Source organism: Taudactylus pleione, unplaced genomic scaffold (genome assembly GCF_031769625.1).
Source record: "Taudactylus pleione unplaced genomic scaffold, aTauple2 ptg000238l, whole genome shotgun sequence".
Lineage (NCBI taxonomy): Eukaryota > Metazoa > Chordata > Amphibia > Anura > Myobatrachidae > Taudactylus > Taudactylus pleione.
This window is the reverse complement of record NW_028284640.1, coordinates 6,912,921-6,932,724: the sequence shown is the minus strand read 5'-3', so window position 1 is coordinate 6,932,724 and position 19,804 is coordinate 6,912,921. Positions and strand designations below refer to the sequence as shown.

Sequence of the window (19,804 nt, the reverse complement as noted above, 5' to 3'; positions counted from 1 at the left end):
GCCTCCTATTCACCCACCACTCACACCAATGTCACTGTGTGCCCTGTGCACAGACGGATATGTAGCCTATTCTATTCACCCACCACTCACACCAATGTCACTGTGTGCCCTGTGCACAGACTGCTATGTAGCCTATCCTATTCACCCACCACTCACACCAAAGTTACTGTGTACCCTGTGCACAGACTGCTATGTAGCTTATACTATTCACCCACCACTCACACCAATGTCACTGTGTGCCCTGTGCACAGACTGCTATGTAGCCTATCCTATTCATCCACCACTCACACCAATGTCACTGTGTGCCCTGTGCACAAACTGCTATGTAGCCTCCTATTCACCCACCACTCACACCTATGTCACTGTGTGCCCTGTGTACAGACTGCTATGTAACCTATCCTATTCACCCACCACTCACACCAATGTCACTGTGTGCCCTGTGCATAGACTGCTATGTAGCCTCCTATTCACCCACCACTAACACCAATGTCACTGAGTGCTCTGTGCACAGACTGCTGTGTAACCTCTCCTATTCACCCACCACTCACACCAATGTCACTGTGTGCCCTGTGCACAGACTGCAATGTAGCTTATCCTATTCAGCCACCTCTCACACCAATGTCACTGAGTGCCCTGTGCACAGACGGATATGTAGCCTATTGTATTCACCCACCAATCACACCAATGTCACTGTGTGCACTGTGCACAGACTGCTATGTAGCCTATCCTATTCACCCACCACTCACACCAATGTCACTGTGTGCCCTGTGCACAGACTGCTATGTAGCCTATCCTATTCACCCACCACTCACACCAATGTCACTGTGTGCCCTGTGCACAGACTGCTATGTAGCCTATCCTATTCACCCACCACTCACACCAATGTCACTGTGTGCCCTGTGCACAGACAGCTATGTAGCCTATCCTATTCACCCACACCAATGTCACTGTTTGCCCTGTGCACAGACGGATATGTAGCCTGTCGTATTCACCCACCACTCACACCAATGTCACTGTGTGCCCTGTGCACAGACGGGTATGTAGCCTATTCTATTCGCCAATGTCACTGTGTGCCCTGTGCACAGACTGCTATGTAGCCTATCCTATTCACCCACCACTCACACCAATGTCACTGTGTGCCCTGTGCACAGACTGCTATGTAGCCTATCCTATTCACCCACCACTCACACCAATGTCACTGTGTGCCCTGTGCACAGACTGCTATGTAGCCTCCTATTCACCCACCACTCACACCAATGTCACTGTGCCCTGTGCACAGACTGCTATGTAGCCTCCTATTCACCCACCACTCACACCAATATCACTGTGTGCCCTGTGCACAGACTGCTATGTAGCCTATCATATTCACCCATCACTCACACCAATGTCACTGTGTGCTCTGTGCACAGACTGCTATGTAGCTTATCCTATTCAGCCACCTCTCACACCAATGTCACTGAGTGCCCTCTGCACAGACGGATATGTAGCCTATTCTATTCACCCACCACTCACACCAATGTCACTGTCTGCCATGTGCACAGACTGCTATGTAGCCTGTCCTATTCACCCACCACTCACACCAATGTCTCTGTGTGCCCTGTGCACAGACTGCTATGTAGCCTACCCTATTCACCCACCACTCACACCAATGTCACTGTGTGCTCTGTGCACAGACTGCTATGTAGCTTATCCTATTCAGCCACCTCTCACACCAATGTCACTGAGTGCCCTCTGCACAGACGGATATGTAGCCTATTCTATTCACCCACCACTCACACCAATGTCACTGTCTGCCCTGTGCACAGACTGCTATGTAGCCTGTCCTATTCACCCACCACTCACACCAATGTCACTGTGTGCCATGTGCACAGACTGCTATGTAGCCTATCCTATTCACCCACCACTCACACCAATGTCACTGAGTGCCCTGTGCACAGATGGATATGTAACCTCTCCTATTCACCCACCACTCACACCAATGTCACTGTGTGCCCTGTGCACAGACGGATATGTAGCCTCTCCTATTCACCCACCTCTCACACCAATGTCACTGTGTGCCCTGTGCACAGATGGGTATGTAGCCTATTCTATTCACCCACCACTCACACCAATGTCACTGTGTGCCCTGTGCACAGACTGCTATGTAGCCTCCTATTCACCCACCACTCACACCAATGTCACTGTGTGCCCTGTGCACAGACTGCTATGTAGCCTCCTATTCACCCACCATTCACACCAATGTCACTGTGTGCCCTGTGCACAGACGGATATGTAACCTCTCCTATTCACCCACCACTCACACCAATGTCACTGTGTGCTCAGTGTACAGACTGCTATGTAGCCTATCCTATTCACCCACCACTCACACCAATGTCACTGTGTGCCCTGTGCACAGACTGCTATGTAGCCTGTCCTATTCACCCACCACTCACACCAATGTCTCTGTGTGCCCTGTGCACAGACTGCTATGTAACTGTCCTATTCACCCACCACTCACACCAATGTCACTGTGTGCCCTGTGCACAGACTGCTATGTAGCCTATCCTATTCACCCACCACTCACACCAATGTCACTGTGTGCCCTGTGCACAGACGGATATGAAGCCTATTCTATTCACCCACCACTCACACCAATGTCACTGTGTGCCCTGTGCACAGAGGGATATGAAGCCTATCCTATTCCCCCACCACTCACATCAATGTCACTGTGTGCCCTGTGCACAGACGGATATGTAACCTCTCCTATTCACCCACCACTCACACCAATGTCACTGTGTGCTCAGTGTACAGACTGCTATGTAGCCTATCCTATTCACCCACCTCTCACACCAATGTCACTGTGTGCCCTGTGCACAGACTGCTATGTAGCCTATTCTATTCACCCAAATCTCACACCAATGTCACTGTGTGCCCTGTGCACAGACTGCTATGTAGCCTATTCTATTCACCCACCACTCACACCAATGTCACTGTGTGCCCTGTGCACAGACTGCTATGTAGCCTATCCTATTCATCCATCACTCATACCAATGTCACTGTGTGCCCTGTGCACAGACTGCTATGTAGCCTCCTATTCACCCACCACTCACACCAATTTCACTGTGTGCCCTGTGCACAGACTGCTATGTAGCCTATCCTATTCACCCACCACTCACACCAATGTCACTGTGTGCCCTGTGCACAGACTGCTATGTAGCCTATCCTATTCACCCACCACTCACACCAATGTCACTGTGTGCCCTGTGCACAGACGGATATGTAACCTCTCCTATTCACCCACCACTCACACCAATGTCACTGTGTGCTCAGTGTACAGACTGCTATGTAGCTTATCCTATTCACCCACCTCTCACACCAATGTCACTGTGTGCCCTGTGCACAGACTGCTATGTAGCCTATTCTATTCACCCACCACTCACACCAATGTCACTGTGTGCCCTGTGCACAGACTGCTATGTAGCCTATCCTATTCACCCACCACTCACACCAATTTCACTGTGTGCCCTGTGCACAGACTGCTATGTAGCCTATCCTATTCACCCACCACTCACACCAATGTCACTGTGTGCCCTTTGCACAGACGGATATGAATCCTATTCTATTCAAGCGAATGAGGGCCCAAAGCATCTCTCCCCCCACCCCTTACCGGCCAGATGCATGGCGTCACACTAGGGGGATTTTTTTTTCAATCCAGGGATTCAGGATTGAAAAAAACTCAATCCTTGGATAGCCGGGATTGGCCTGGGTGGGCGGTCCAGCCGGCATCAGGCTGTGCAGCGTGAACTCTGTCCTCATGTTACGCTGCGCAGCGGGGGAGCCGGGCAGCGTCTCAATAATCTGCTGGAGGTGCTCAGCGTTGCCTAGCATTTAAATAAAAAAACATTTATGGCCAATGCTGGGATCGGGATTGGAGGCTTCCAATTCCAGGATTCAATCCCGGCCATTTTAAGACCAAACTCCCGGGATCCTGCTCCTGGGATTGGCCTCCCTATGCTACACCTATCTCTTGTATTGATGATGTTGTCAATAAATGTTTTTGTTATTACTCAGCTTTTAACTTGACGGATGAAGATGGAACAAAGTGCAGGTTATTTCTAGGAGTTTCCACTACAAGATGATGCCGTGTTCAAGAGAATCGGTTCAGTCGTTTTTGCACCAAGTTTGAACAAACAGACACGACACAATGTTCTTATACAGTAATAGTATAGATATAAATGTACTGCATCACACAAACTGGTGTGTAACTCTTATAACACTTCACAGCTGTCATAATAGTGGAGTGTAATTTAAACAATGTGGGCATAAGTTTATAAAATGTAAAAAAAAGACTCATTAAACCGGTGACAAATGAAAGATTAATTTAAGAGACAATTTTAAAGTCTAAGAAACCAGCTCAGGAGGAGTTTTCTTTACTAGTTAAGCAATATGAGTAATACCCCTTTTACACCAAAATCCAGGGTCCAACCCTGGAATTTGGACACTGGTCAATCCCGGGTCGAACTCGGCATCAGACCCCGTTTACACTGCAACTCGACCTGGGTTATTCCCGGGTTTGCCCCGTTTACACTGAACCTGGGTAATCCCTGCTTTTGTCTATAGAATTCATTAAAAATGGTCTGTTTTAAGGTCTGGCAAAGATGGTCACAAAAGGCAACAAAAGAGAGGGGTGGGGACTGATTACAGCATTGCTACAGGTTGCTGTTCTGGCTGTGGCAGGCTGTGTATCAGCCTGTGTTTGTAGCTGCTGGTCAGGCTGCAGTTCTGGCTGTGGCAGGCTGTGTGCCTGCCTGCTTTTGTGGCTGCTGGTCAGGCTGCTGTGGTGCAGGAGGTTAGGCAGGCAAGCGATGGCTTCATGTGCGTCTCTCTCTGCAGGGCACTGACAAATGACATCATCTGCCGATGCCCCAGAAGCTCCAATCAGCATCTTTCGGAGCTAGCCGGGTCAAACAATCAGGGTAGCACCCGTTTACACTGCCCCATGACCCGGGAACAACCCGTTTTCAACCCTGCTCTCAACCCGTGTAAGATTGCCCGGTAAATCGACCCGGGTTATTTTTTTGGGAGCCGTTCACACAGAGCCTCAACCTGGATCGACCTGGCAATAACCCGGGTTATTTGTTTGGTGTAAAAGGGGTATAAGTAAACTGCAAAGCTAATAGGCATTGGACACACAATGACTGTGGTACTATGTACATACTCTGTATTTTCCTTATCTGTCAGCAACGTCCAATGCTGTGGAGTGTGTGATTAACAGTGTGGCCACCAGGCATTAGAAGTTCAATTTCATGTACATTTGCAGGGTGTCATTTAAGGGTACAAGGCATGTTAGGTTGTGATAGGGTTTTTGTTGTGAACTCACGCTTTCCTTGTAGATACTGCTGACTTTTATAACTTTCCTACTCTCAGATGACAGAACTTCTGTGTGCTGCCTTGTTTTCGTCTTAGGATTGTTTTATTGGTTTTGTAAACCAATAAAACAAAAATGTCACCCAAAATGTTATTTTTCTGCAATTCCCGGGATTTTTCTTTGTCTCAGTCGGTAGAGTGGAAATGTCATTAGACACTGAAAATAAGATTCTGTACTTTGAATTTCTGGGAGCTCAGAACATTACTTCCTTCTCGGAATGTCCTCCTGGTGTTTCACTAACTAGAAACCTGTATTCCATTTCCTAACCGCTCTTTCTCTACCAGAAATATCTTGTTCTGCTTCAAATTATACTCCTGACAAAGCGTCTTTATTTCTTCCATTAACTAAACGATAAAAGGTTCATTTGAACAGGCGGAGTTTACAAGATTTGCAGGTACATCGTAGATCCCAAAATACAGGTGGAAGTTTGGCTTTATTAAATTGTAATCAATATTTATTTTAGCCACTCAGGCTGTGTATGTCAGCTGGTGTGTGAGCCAGCAGCCAGATCATCTGACCACCAATGTGGAGGCATCACAGTGTGTAGGGGTGATAGATTTACCATCTACAGGCAATTCAAGTTGTGTTACAGAGAACACGTGAACGCCGTGCGACTCTGTAGAGCTGTGCTTCTTTTCGTGCATTATTTTCCCCTAAAAATGTGTCTAATTCTCAAAGTGGTGCGGATAGGACGCACGGGGAGCTTATGCTGATTAAAATGAGATGCGGTATGCCTATATTCTGTGTGACTACGGATGTATCTGCATGCCAAATGCTACGTTACAGTGTCAGCAGCTGTGATACTGTAACGTAGCATTTCGCATGCAGATACTACACCCGCAGTCACACACAGAATATAGGAGCATCTCATATTAATCAGCAGAAGCTCCTGTGCATTCTATTCGCACCGCTATGAGAATAAGACACATTTTAAAAGAAAAAGTTGCACGAAAATCCGTTCAGCGCTACCGAGTTGCGCAACAGCATGGGGCGACTAGAAGGGCTGTTTAACGTGCAAGTAGGCTAGATGTATGCGGACACAGCTGTATATCAGTTTCGTCGCCGGGGATTGTTCAATTTCTTTGATTTGTACTGAGAATCTACATTCTTCTTACTACTGCACAAGCAGTGAGGCAGCACCTCATTATCCATATGGTCTGGATTCATCTAGTTAATGGTAGATGTTACAAGGCTGTAAAATACATGGGTTATCAACCAGGAGAGAGAACGTTTTTGTTAGGACAATTTTTAAATTATTGAGACTTTGAAAAATAAAACAAAAATATTGTTAAATGATCTGTAGAGACAGTTATGTGCTCTCAGATTCACATGAAGCAAACACCTTTTATGGTGCTCGGCTGGCTTGTCTACTGCTGTATTCTTACCGATGCGAATGACATCATTCTACAGACAACCAAATAATATATTTATGCCAATAGAAATAAAAAAAAAAAAAAAACTTAAAATCTCAATTTCTCAATCTTCTAATTATAGTATTTAAAATATGCAGAAACCCTACCAGGCCATATTGCCATGGTCGGCGTTGTCAAGGTGACAGAGAAGCTCCAAGGTTTGGGTGTTGTTTGGTGAATCATCTGGGATTTCGTGACTCCCTGCCTGCAGTTCCTTTGGTATCCTCCACACAGCCACACAAGACATGACTTTGCCGTCTGAAGCTGAACGAAAGAGAGAGAGAGAAAAAAAAGTCAATAGATCATTAGCTGTAGGATGTATTTGGAATGACTGCACTCCAGTATTCACACAAAACACAGGAGCCATGCACAGCTGTTGCTTGAAATATTTAAGGCCTTATTTTTTTAATAAGCAGCAGAATGCAGAGCGGAGATACAGGGGAAAAGCCTGGAGTCGCCAATCAGTTCTTTGCAGAACTCGTAATTTGCATATGTTTAACCCAGTTCCTCCATGTTTTGAAGCCAGTGTTCATGTCTTGATGAAAATTTACTTCTTTTGGGGGGGGTGGAAGGGAAACAGAATTCCCTATAAACATTCCTATTTTCTAATGCAAATTATGGAGCCAGCAAAATTGACTCTTGTCAAGCAAACAGTTTCTACAATAGAGATATAACTCAATTATAAGTTATAAATTGTGCTTCTTTTGAATAAAATAAGAAATAAGAGTTTCTTTTATTTGTCCTAGGGGTTTTGTTTATAAAGCGGATGTTTGTAAAAGCCGCTTCTTCCCAAGTCCGAAATGTATAAGGGCAATGTTTTTAGTAGCAAAGCAACCAATATTTTGCTTTTAAAGGCATTGCCCTTTTAAATTCTGGGCTTAAACAGGCTGGGAAACAAATAATGCATTTTCAAAAGTACATACACATCATTCAACTACCAAATATCAAAGAAACTAATGTATTTACTAGGATTACAGTACAATATACAAAACAATGTGAAATAAGATTATGTTGCCAAACCTGCCAACATTCACAACTGTACAATTAGTGCTAATTAGGCCATACCCTGTAGCAACCAAACCATACCCAATTAGAGGGACCATACATCCCTTCACTGTATGCAACATCTCCTTATGGTGCCAAATGCGAGGACTGGCTGCATAGTCCCATTCAGTGCTGCTAGGCTGTACATACAATGAATATTCTTTCTTATAATATAAGATTCAGCTGCATATAAAGCGATCACATAGCGTGTTACTCTGGAAGTATATAATTGAGCCCGACATAGTTTTACAAACACTTGTAGGAATTATTGATCAGTATATAAATAATAGTAGGTACAGTAATTCAATATTTAGTAATAACAGTACATTGATATATAGCCTGTATAATGATAAGGAGCTACAATTCTGTGGAGTTTGGTGCAGTAGCCCAACAGGTGGATGCTTGTTTCTTAGCATACTCTACACATTGACAACAGTGTGACTGTCTACAACTTCTCACTATTTGAACATATGGATTTTGCCATACTTCACCTGCAAAGCGCTTGGGGTTTTCCATCAATTTTCTATGTAAGCTCAACGTGTCTAACATGCACTGGATGCCAGATGTAAGGTGGGCTATTGTACACTTAATAAGGATTTGTCTCCTTAGTTTTTGCACATCATCTTGTTTAACCACAGCTGTGGGAATACTAATCACAACACTACTGGCCATGTCTAGAAAGCAAAATTACTTTGTAGAACCCCACAAGAAAGGCACACCTCCCCTACAAAACCTTTTGTAAGGGTTCACTCTGTAGAGCCCCCGACTGCAGTGGGTTGGCAACTGCAAATGAAAACAGCTACCAAAAAAACAGGTTTTGGTTACTAATACTCCACCAACTGCTTATGAAACACGTCGCTGTCCAATTTTTTGTTGATTGTGTCCAGCACTTGGCCTCTGACCGCCCCCTAATATTGGAAATACGCTTATTGACACCGGAGTCCCAGCCGCAGTACCACTAACAGCCGGCAAATCCTGCAGCCTGAGCACTCCGCATGAGGACTGGGAACCAGTGCGCCCCACATATGACAGCCGCCCCACACACTGCACTGCAGTCCGGACTCAGGGCATGATTCAGCAAGGAACGTAGTTGTTAATAAACATGCAAATGGCCGATTGTTGCATTTTACGCATGCATCGCAGTGAATACGCAGACCCATCACAGAGTGATTGACAGGAAGTGCAGTTTGTGGGTGGTGAGGGAGGGGTGGTCGGCGAAACATAGCCATGCCCTAATCATCGTTTGAATCACAGAACTAAGGAGGCTGAGGGGTCTCTGGTTCTGGACCCGTACCTGGGGACCTTGTGGTTGTGACGTGATGCCATGAGGTTTATATCCGGTAGGCCCCATTTGTTCACCAGGAGTTGAAAAACCCCTGAGTGGAGAGCCCACTCTCCGGCGTGTATGTCCTGACGACTTAGGAAGTCCGCTTCCCAGTTGAGGACGCCCAGGATGATTATTGCCGTGATAGCCGGAAAATGACGTTCTGCCCAAATCATAATGTTTGTCACTTCCCTCATGGCTGTGTGACTTTGCGTTCCTTCTTGATTGAGGTAGGCTACTGTGGTCACGTTGTCGGACTGGATCTGGACCGGCCTGCCCTTGAGCAGGTCCTCTGCTTTGTATACTGCTTGAAGCTCCAGAATGTTTATGGGCAGATGACTTTCCTGATTTGTCCATCTTCCCTGAAAGGTGTGATGACTTGTCACTGCCCCCCATCCGGGAAGACTGGCGTCCGTGGTGAGAAGCACCAAATTTTGAATCCAGAATAGGTGACCTTTGTCTAGATGATCCCTTTGTAGCCGCCACAAGAGAGTGAGACGAACCTCCAGAGTGAGAAGGATCCTCTGGGACTTTATTAGATAACACTGTCCGTTCCACCGGGAGAGAATCAATTTTTGCAGAGGCCTGGAGTGTAACTGAGCATATTCCACCATGTCGAAGGTGGATACCATTGACAGGCATCGCTGTTAGAATGGATACTCTTCGATTGTGTAGCATTTTGCGAATTCACAATGGTACGGCTGCAATCTTGTCCTCTGGAAGAAACACCCTTTGTGCCTGAGAATCCAGATGCCCCCAGATGTACCATCCGCTGTGTTGGAGAAAGAGAGGATTTCTTCCAACTGATGATCCAGCCGTGCGTCTGTAGACAGGCCAAGGTCAGTTGGAGATGGTGTTGTAGAACAGCTGGAGACTGTGCCAATATCAGAAGGTCGTCCAGATATGGTAGTATTCGGATTCCCCGATGCATGAGGTAGGCAGTCATAACCGCCATTATTTTGGTGAAGACCTGAGGGGCCGTTGATAGACCAAAAGACAGTGCCTGAAATTGGTAATGTTGTTGCAGGACAGCAAACCGTAGAAATTGCTGGTGCGATGGCATAATAGGCACATGAAGATACGCATCCTGAGTGTCCAGGGAAGCCATAAAATCCTCAGGTTCCATTGCCAATTATTTTGGCAATGGAACCTGAGGATTTTATGGCTTCCCTTGAGTACAATGATGAACTTGTTGAGGGTTTTCAGATTTAGAATAGGGTGATGAGACCCATTCAGCTTCTGAACCAAAAATAGATTGGAATAATAACCCTTTCCTTGTTGACCCACAGGAACTGGGATTATAGACCCGGTCCACAGCAGGGAGTAAATAGATTCCTGGAGGGCCAATGCCTTGATAGAATCTGATGGGAGAGTTGTGCAAAAAACTTCTGGGGAGGATGCCTCTGAAAAGTGAGGGCATACCCCTGAGAGTTCACTTCTCAGACCCAAGCATCTGTTGTTGTTGTCTGATTCCAGTAGTCCGCAAATTGAAAAAGTCAGGTTTCCACCCTGGGATCCCCGCAGGAGGAAACTCACCCCATCAGGCAGAGGATTTGTCGTCCGGCTTAGAAGCTGTATGTCTAGCCGGCCAGGACCTTTTAGTTTGCTGCTTGGTTGTCCTGCGAGAACTAAATGGCCTGGAGGACTGTGCTTTTGCTCGTCCGAGGATGAAAGGACTGAAAAGAAGACTGCCTAGACTTCAACGTAGCTGTTGATGGCAGACCTGCAGATTTTGACGCTGCCAAAGCGGCTATTATCTTACCCAATTCTGCTCCAAAATGTATATTCCCCCAAAAATATAAGGATTCCAGAGCCTTCTTTGACCCTGTATCTGCTTTCCAGGCCCTTAACCAAAGAGCCCTACGAGCAACAACCGAAGCTGCCGATGCCTTTGAAGCCAGGAGCCTGGCATCTATTGCAGCTTCTCCCAAATAGGAGGCCGCTTCCCGTATGTGGGAGATATACAGTATGTCAGATGTTCTCTGGTAGCATTAGGTAGAGTATCTTCCAATGCCCCTGTCCATTCTTCAACAGTCTTGGCTACCCAAGCCCCAGCCATAGCTGGTCGAGTAACAGCTCCAGATGAAGAAAATACTGCTTTAAGACGTGTTTAAATTTTCCTATCTGTAGAATCTTTAAGAGAAGATGCTGACGGAATAGGCAACGTAGCATTCCAGACTAAATGTGTCTCATGAGCATCCATGGTAGGAGGGATTTCCCACTTATTACATTCAGAAGCTGGGAAAGGATACAATGATGCTAATCTTTTCATAACATGGAACGCTTTATCCGGGTTACTCCATGTCTCCTCCATAAGTTCATTGAGCTGCTCAGATTTAGGAAACTCAGCTTTTACCACCTTCTGGTATTTAAACACTGGAGCCTTCTTTCTAGGAGCCGGTTCATCATCCTGTACATTTAGGATTGATCTAACTGCCCTCACCAAAGAAGGAACATCAACTGTAGAAGGAATGTCCTCCTCTCCCGAGCTAGACCCTGGAGAAGAACCCGGCGCATCATCCGATTCCTCCGATGATGCGTCTGAATCTATAAGCTGAGCAGACTGATAAAAAAAATAACATCCGCTTAGTTGCCTTAGTGTCGCATTCTGACTTGAGTGAGCATAAACATTCACCCAGGAAGGGTGTATAGGAGAGGCAAACATAGACTGCTGTGGGTATCCCATTAAAGGAGGAAGTGTGGGAGTAGCCAAACGATCCACTAGCTGCGTCATCACCTGAGACAAGGAGGACACCCAAAATGGCTCCTGTACAGGGGCTCGTATACTGGACTGGTGAGGTGGTTCTTTATAACATACAGCACACAAACCATCCTTTATAAAGTCCTGAGGGGACAAGCTCGCCAAACAGGATTAACATGAAACAGCACATGGCCTCCGCCTCCTTGTTCCCTTTACATTTTGACATATCAATTATAAAGGTAACAATGCAATGTAATGTGGCAGCCTTCACAAATAACAAGTAAATGTGAAGTACCAAGGAAAACCTCCACACACCTGTAACAGAGGGATGAGGATAAAAAGCAGTGAGAGTTATAACTGACAGTCAGAAAATAAAAGGCAGTATCAACACAGAAGCTAGCAAACAGTCACATACAAAGTTATATGTAATTAAGTTACCATAGACCCTGTATCAACTACTCAAACGCGAGGCTTGGTAGGATATAGAGCACTATGCAGTGCATCTGGAAAGTATTCACAGCGCTTCACTTTTTCCACATTTTGATATGTTACAGCCTTATTCCAAAATGGAATTAATTCATTTTTGTCCTCAAATTTCTACATTTTTTGAGATTTTTGCTAATTTAAAAAAAAACAAACAAACTAAGAAATCACATGTACATAAGTATTCACAGCCTTTGCTCAATACTTTGTTGATGCACCTTTGGCAGCAATTACAGCCTCAAGTCTTTTTGAATATGATGCCACAAGCTTGGCACACCTATCTTTTGGCAGTTTCACCCATTCCTCTTTGCAGCACCTCTCAAGCTCCATCAGGTTGGATGGGAAGCGTCAGTGCACAGCCATTTTCAGATCTCTCCAGAGATGTTCAATCGGATTCAAGTCTGGGCTCTGGCTGGGCCACTCAAAGACATTCACAGAGTTGTCCTGAAGCCACTCCTTTGATATCTTGGCTGTGTGCTTAGGGTCGTTGTCCTGCTGAAAGATGAACCGTCGCCCCAGTCGGAGGTCAAGAGCGCTCTGGAGCAGGTTTTCATCCAGGATGTCTCTGTACATTGCTGCATTCATCTTACCCTCTATCCTGACTAGTCTCCCAGTTCCTGCCGCTGAAAAACATCCCCACAGTATGATGCTGCCACCACCATGCTTCACAGTAGGGATGGCATTGGCCTGGTGATGAGCGGTGCCTGGTTTCCTCGAAACATATCGCCTGGCATTGATGCCAAAGAGTTCAACAGAGAATTTTGTTTCTCATGGTCAGAGTCCTTCAGGTGCATTTTGGCAAACTCCAGGCGGGCTGCCATGTGCTTTTTACTACCACTCTACCATACAGGCCTGATTGGTGGATTGCTGCAGAGATGGTTGTCCTTCTGGAAGGTTCTCCTCTCTTCACAGAGGAATGCTATAGCTCTGACAGAGTGACCATAAGGGTTCTTGATCACCTTCCTGACTAGGGTCCATCTCCCACGATCGCTCAGTTTAGACGGCCGTCCAACTCTAGGAAGAGTCCTGCAGGTTCTGAACTTCTTCCATTTATGGATGATGGAGGCCACTGTGCTCATTGGGACCTTCAAAGCAGCAGATCATTTACTGTACCCCTCCCCAGATTTGTGCCTCAAGACAATCCTGTCTCGGAGGTCTACATACAATTTCTTGGACTTCATGCTTGGTTTGTGCTCTGACATGCAGTGTCAAGTGTGGGACCTTATATAGACACGTGTATGTCTTTCAAAATCATGTCCAAACAACTGAATTTACCACAGGTAGACTCCAATTAAGCTGTAGGAACATCTCAAGGATGATCAGTGGAAACAGGATGCACCTGAGCTCAATTTTGAGCTTCATGGCAAAGACTGTGAATACTTATGTACATGTTATTTCTTTGATTTATTTTAATTTTTTTAATTAAATTAGCAAAAATCTCAAAAACAGTTTTACACGTTGTCATTATGGGGTATTGTGTATAGAATTTTAAGGACAAAATTGATTTATTCCATTTTGGAATAAGGCTGTCACATAACAAAATATGGAAAAAGTGAAGCGCTGTGAATACTTTCCGGATGCCCTGTATACCTGACCCTTGGGAGAGGTATACAGGGAGCCTGACCCAAAACTTCCTGAGACCAAACCGCTTCAGCAGAGCACAGATAATGGACTGTGAGCATCTCATATGCATGAGGAGGGTAGGAGGAGCGACCCAGACGCGGGAAAACCTTTGATGGAGATGCGTCTGGGTCGAGGGAGGAGCTGCCAGGAGAGAGCCTACCTCCCCTAAGCTGCATCAACCGGCTGGGTATTCTAGCCTCATGGCAGTAGAAGCATCTGCTGCCAATCCCCAGCGTCAGACGATAACGCCCCGGTGGTCTAGTGAGGGAGCGGACAGCCCTGGGCTCTCACTGCAGTGGCTTCCGGCGAGTCTCCAGCGCCGGAAGCAAGGACTGCCACACGCGATTCCCCCATAAGCAGGAATCACCTTGCATCTCCGTGCGTACAGTTGCAGTCCGGGTCCCAGAATCAATGCTAGCAAGCTCTGCCGTTACCTTCTGAAATCACCATAGATGTTACTGGTGTTGCGGCCTGCCGAAGGTAGGCCGCATATGTCTTAATTCAGACGCTCAGCACTGCTAACTCAAAAACATAGAAATAAAATAAAACATAAAATAAAAAGCTTGGGACTGCTTGAGCAGTCCCCTGTTACAAAGGTGCATCTGAATCCTGCCGCACAAAACAAACAACTGAATGCCTGTGGCCGGGGCGGAATATATGTGGATGAAGACCATCAGGCATCCTGGGAGCTGAAAGTTTAACTGTTTGGTGCCTGGATCACTCCAACCACATTATCCCCACTGTATCCCTGTGGATCCCAATGGACCCTGAAGAAGAAAAGATGCCCGGCACTAGCGGAGTCTCATGGTGCGCCGAGAGGGGCAGTTTGGCGCAACGACAAAGAAGATGGAGGACACATCTGTAATTAGAATAGCGGCAATAACAAATTAATGATTGACCGAATGTATTAAAATACACCTGCAGGGTCAGGGGTACTTCACTGTTTCTTTGGGAGACGTGCGAATAACAAGGGGGTGTGTGTGGGTCACCCTGCACTGGGCTCCATCTGGCAGGCCCAGCAGAGGGGAGAGCCATCAGCCTGGGCAATGTCCAGGGCTGGGATCAATTATTGATCCCAGTGCCAGAAGTCCTGCAGTCCCGTAAGAAGTGTCCATGGCAGGACACATCTCACCGGACTGTTCCCAGTGGCGGGTGACATTTGGCACCGACATGAGCTGGGTGCAGCTTGCGGACCGCTGGCCATTGAAGAGCGGCGGCCATTTGAATTTGACACCGACCACGAGCAAATTACGGCTTGCAGAATGGTAGCCAATAGAAAGTGGCCGCGTCATGTCTGACCAAGCTGGGCGGAAGATGAAGACATCGCACGAAGAGCTCTGGCGGCCGCGGAAGAGGGGCTCAAGATAGAAGATCTCTGGTGGCAGCACTGCTGGACAGGACGGTCCAGTGGCAGAAGAATGCGGTTGAGGACTGTAGAGTGCTGCAGTGGTGGGAAAGTAAAAGAGATAATGAAGCTCCCCACTACAGCCTCTCCCACTGAACAGGTAGGAAGGCCCTCTATGAGGTCTTCCCACCGTTAATCCTTCCCTAGACCACCAGGTTGTCGTGCACTAGGCCCGTGAGGGTAATCAGGCCTTAGTCTAGTGGCACTGATAGGTGGGCATTAGGCCCGTGCTCCTGAGGCTATGTGATCTTAGATAATGAGTACATGTCACATAAATGGGGGGGGGGGCGCAGTTTATTCCAGCTTGCCTAAACCCCCTAGTTACGCCATGTGTGCGCACTACTGCAAGTAGAGAGTGCCAGGGACGGATCCATAACTCTTGTGGAAAGGATTCAATATGCTACGATGGCTAACGCCATATTCAGAGGGTCTTAGCTACCGTGCCTAAGCTCTGGAATACATTACATTCTGGAGCTTGGTAAATTCAGCAAGAAAGCAGCCCCCATAGGGTTTCATCGGGGATGCTTTTGCAAGCGATACCTTCTGCGGTCCCCCTAAATACATTCAGGTCAATGTTAATATTGTTAAAGAGCAGTATTTAAAAATGTAAAACAAAATTACATGACAGTGAACTTTAGTAAACATGTTATTCATAGAGCTTGCATTGCACCAAGGTCCACTAGGAGTAAACCACATGTGCTTCTATGCACCTGCTCAACAGCAACGTGCTCCTACAAACAATAATAAAATGTTGGCAGCTAGTCTAAATCTTTCCCAGATGAACTCACATCAGATTGTTATCATTCCCTCAGATCTTTCTCTCTGCTAATGAAAGAAGGAAAACATGTTTCACTCAATGCAGTGTAGGGCAAGCTGCCTCTCAGTCTCTGTCCTAGTCAGTGGCGTAACTTCATCCCAGTTGCCCGGAGGCAAGATAAGTGTTGGTGCCCTCCCCCCCCCCCCCCCCAAAGAAAAAACTACAAAATGCTACTGGGGAAAAAAAATAATAAATAAAACTCTCTCTCGTCTGACTATGGCCTCCAATGTGAGCAATTTAGCATCTCTATACTGTACACAAGCAACGTTGTCAACACACCCATACTACGTTACATCTGCCTCTGCTTAGCCAACCCCCTGTAGCTGCCTAGTAATGTCAAAACACATTTTTAGTATGCTGCATGTGCCTGTACTGCAAAGCTGCACGGTGCAACTCAACCGCAATCTGGGGCCAGAGAGGGAGAGGGTACTGTATGTCACTGGGCTGGAGGGTACTGTATATGTAGGGGGCCTAGGGTAGGACGGGTTATTATAGGTATGTTTTGTAGGTGGGGCTAGTGGCTAGGGTGGGCCAGGGGGTAGGGCTGTTTAGCCTATTACCCCCCAAAAGAGATAGCACTTGGTGCATAAGCTCCATACACTCTGAGGTCGCTGGGGGCAGGAAAGGAGGAGTAGTGAGAAGCACTGCAGGGGGTGGGAAGCACTGCAGGGGACAGGATAGGAGGAGTAGTGGGAAGCACTGCAGGGGGCAGGATAGGAGGAGTAGTGGGAAGCACTGCAGGGGGCAGGATAGGAGGAGTAGTGGGAAGCACTGTAGGAGGCAGGATAGGAGGAGTAGTGGGAAGCACTGCGGGGGGCAGGATAGGAGGAGTAGTGGGAAGCACTGTGGGGGGCAGGATAGGAGGAGTAGTGGGAAGCACTGCGGGGGGCAGGATAGGAGGAGTAGTGGGAAGCACTGCAGGGGGCAGGATAGGAGGAGTAGTGGGAAGCACTGCAGGGGGCAGGATAGGAGGAGTAGTGGGAAGCACTGCGGGGGCAGGATAGGAGGAGTAGTGGGAAGCACTGCAGGAGGCAGGATAGGAGGAGTAGTAGGAAGCACTGCAGGGGGCAGGATAGGAGGAGTAGTGGGAAGCACTGCAGGGGGCAGGATAGGAGTAGTGGGAAGCACTGCAGGAGGCAGGATAGGAGGAGTGGGAAGCACTGCAGGAGGCAGGATAGGAGGAGTAGTGGGAAGCACTGCAGGGGGCAGGATAGGAGGAGTAGTGGGAAGCACTGCGGGGGCAGAATAGGAGTAGTAGTGGGAAGCACTGCGGGGGGCAGGATAGGAGGAGTAGTGGGAAGCACTGCAGGGGGCAGGATAGGAGGAGTAGTGGGAAGCACTGCAGGGGGCAGGATAGCAGGAGTAGTGGGAAGCACTGCAGGGGGCAGGATAGGAGGAGTAGTGGGAAGCACTGCAGGGGGGCAGGATAGGAGGAGTAGTGGGAAGCACTGCAGGGGGCAGGATAGGAGGAGTAGTGGGAACCACTGCAGGGGGCAGGATAGGAGGAGTAGTGGGAAGCAGGGGACAGGAGTAGTAGTAAGAAGGGACTCACTGGGCATGTTGTAAGATGTACATGCCCGACTGATAATTGCCTATCGGTCGTAACCATACACTATACAATTATAAATCTATCCACCGATAGTCTGCAGATCGGGCAGATAATTACATAATGTATGCCCGGCATTAGACTTTTCCACTTATATTAGCATGTGTCCCTACTGTCACAATTTGGGTGTGACAGTCCCAATTTAAGGGGTCTGTCTCACCCGCGGACATAACTATCCTGTGGTGGGAACTTTAGATGGTATCTACGGTTTACCACTATGCAGTGAACAGCTAGCACGCACACACCTGATACCCCCAATGTTCCCTCCACAAGACAGACGTGGCAATAAATGGGAGAGGTGGCTAAGGAGCCGTCTAACCAGTCACAAACACTAGGCACGTCCCCAGGGTATGGCCAAACCCCCATCATGACATGTTAATGTAGGGTTGCTACAACATCCCTTTTATTCAGGGACACATAAGAATTACACAAGTACTGACTGTGGATGATTAAAACCAGGTGAAATGTAGACTTGAAATCAGTCTGCTACAGAACCTGTGCAATTCATGTATATCACTGAATAAAGGGATATTATAGCAACCCTAAGTTTATGAACCCTGTCCCAATTCCTGGATCTGTAATGTTGGGGGCATGTATATACAAAAGAGCTATTGAGTCTATAACAGACATAGGGCCATATTCAATTTGAGGCAAAAAGTCCGTTAATCGGCAATTTATCGCCGATGACGTCATTTTCCCTGTTTCAATTATTCCCATATTCAATTTCAAAGACTTTTCGCCGGTGAGAAAAGTCTCTGTTAAATAACTTTTCTCCATGTAATACATGGAGAAAAAAAGTTCAGAATTGGGGTTTAGGGGTGCTGGCTTAAAAAAAAAAAATAGCCTGCACCCCTGGGAGTGTCCCCTAAAAGTATTCTGTGTCAAATTTTTTTTTTTAAAAAGTCTTCAGGATACCCCCAAAAATGGACTTTCGTTTTGGGGGCGGAAAAAAAATTACTGGGGTACAAAGTATTAAAGTAAGCGAAATAGATTCAGGGGGGGTTCCCATGTATGCGGCAGGTGTTTTGTAGAATGTGGTTGGTAGCAGCAGGTGCATTTTTAAAGAATTTTAAGAAATGGCTTTAGGGACTTAAAAATATGCTTACACCCATTTTCATGTACCCCAAATTTGATGGGCATAAGTGCTATTCTTCACCCCTTCTTCACAGGTGCATTTACGCACCTGCCACGGCTGTTAAAAAACCCGACACCTTCCGCAGGCCAAAACAGTGGTGCAAATAGTGATCCCCCATGTCAGGGCATCTTTAGGGGGGTGCCAGGATGATTTCCCGAAAAACTGACAGGACTTTTCCGATACTTACCTTTCAGCCGGGTCCCGTTTTCGCCGGATCCAAATTGAATATGGGGATAAGCGGGCACGCGCCCGATACTTTACCCCAGGAAAAACCAGCGATGATGGCGAAAAGTCCGACCTCGGACTTTTGGCCTCAAACTGAATACGGGCCATTAATGTATGTTTTTTGTATATCTTCCAAGTATATATGTTTTCATCAGATACCTAGGGCTGCCGGGAGATCTATCGGGTCTTGATAATGGTGGAATGTGTCCGTGCCAATTTGTGAATACCGGTGCCCTCTGTACATGCTCTGCCACCTGCCGGAGGGGACGCAGCAGCCATTACTTAGGCAGCCTGAACACTTTGCACCCACTTCACCTTTTCCTGCTTCCAACTCCTTTGTAAAATATTAACAATATGTTACCTTCCGTCCAGCACCAACATCAAGTCTGGCTTGTGTCCAACAAAATATTTATTTATCATGAAATCCCGGCGGTTGCAACTAGCAAAACAAAGAACATTAACATGCAACAATGTAAGCTGCAGTCATATTAAATTCTAAGTATTCCATAAATTAAAATCCATATGGTTCGCCAGCAATAAACCTAGGTTTTCTTTTTTTTCTTTTCAAAACAAAGATTTGGAAAAATATACATTGATATGTCCCCACTTTTGCTCTGGCATA

At 46.7% G+C, this 19,804-nt stretch overlaps 1 protein-coding gene across 2 annotated transcripts in view; it reads right to left on the bottom strand.

Moving 5' to 3' along the window:
* The window catches only part of EIPR1 (EARP complex and GARP complex interacting protein 1), a 280,792-nt gene that overhangs the window by 142,432 nt on the left and 118,556 nt on the right, over positions 1-19,804 (bottom strand). For both annotated transcript variants that reach the window (XM_088479510.1, XM_088479511.1), the window contains one exon: positions 6,927-7,083. In XM_088479510.1, coding sequence (XP_088335636.1) covers positions 6,927-7,083 — 157 coding nt within the window. The remainder of the gene's footprint in view (positions 1-6,926; positions 7,084-19,804) is intronic.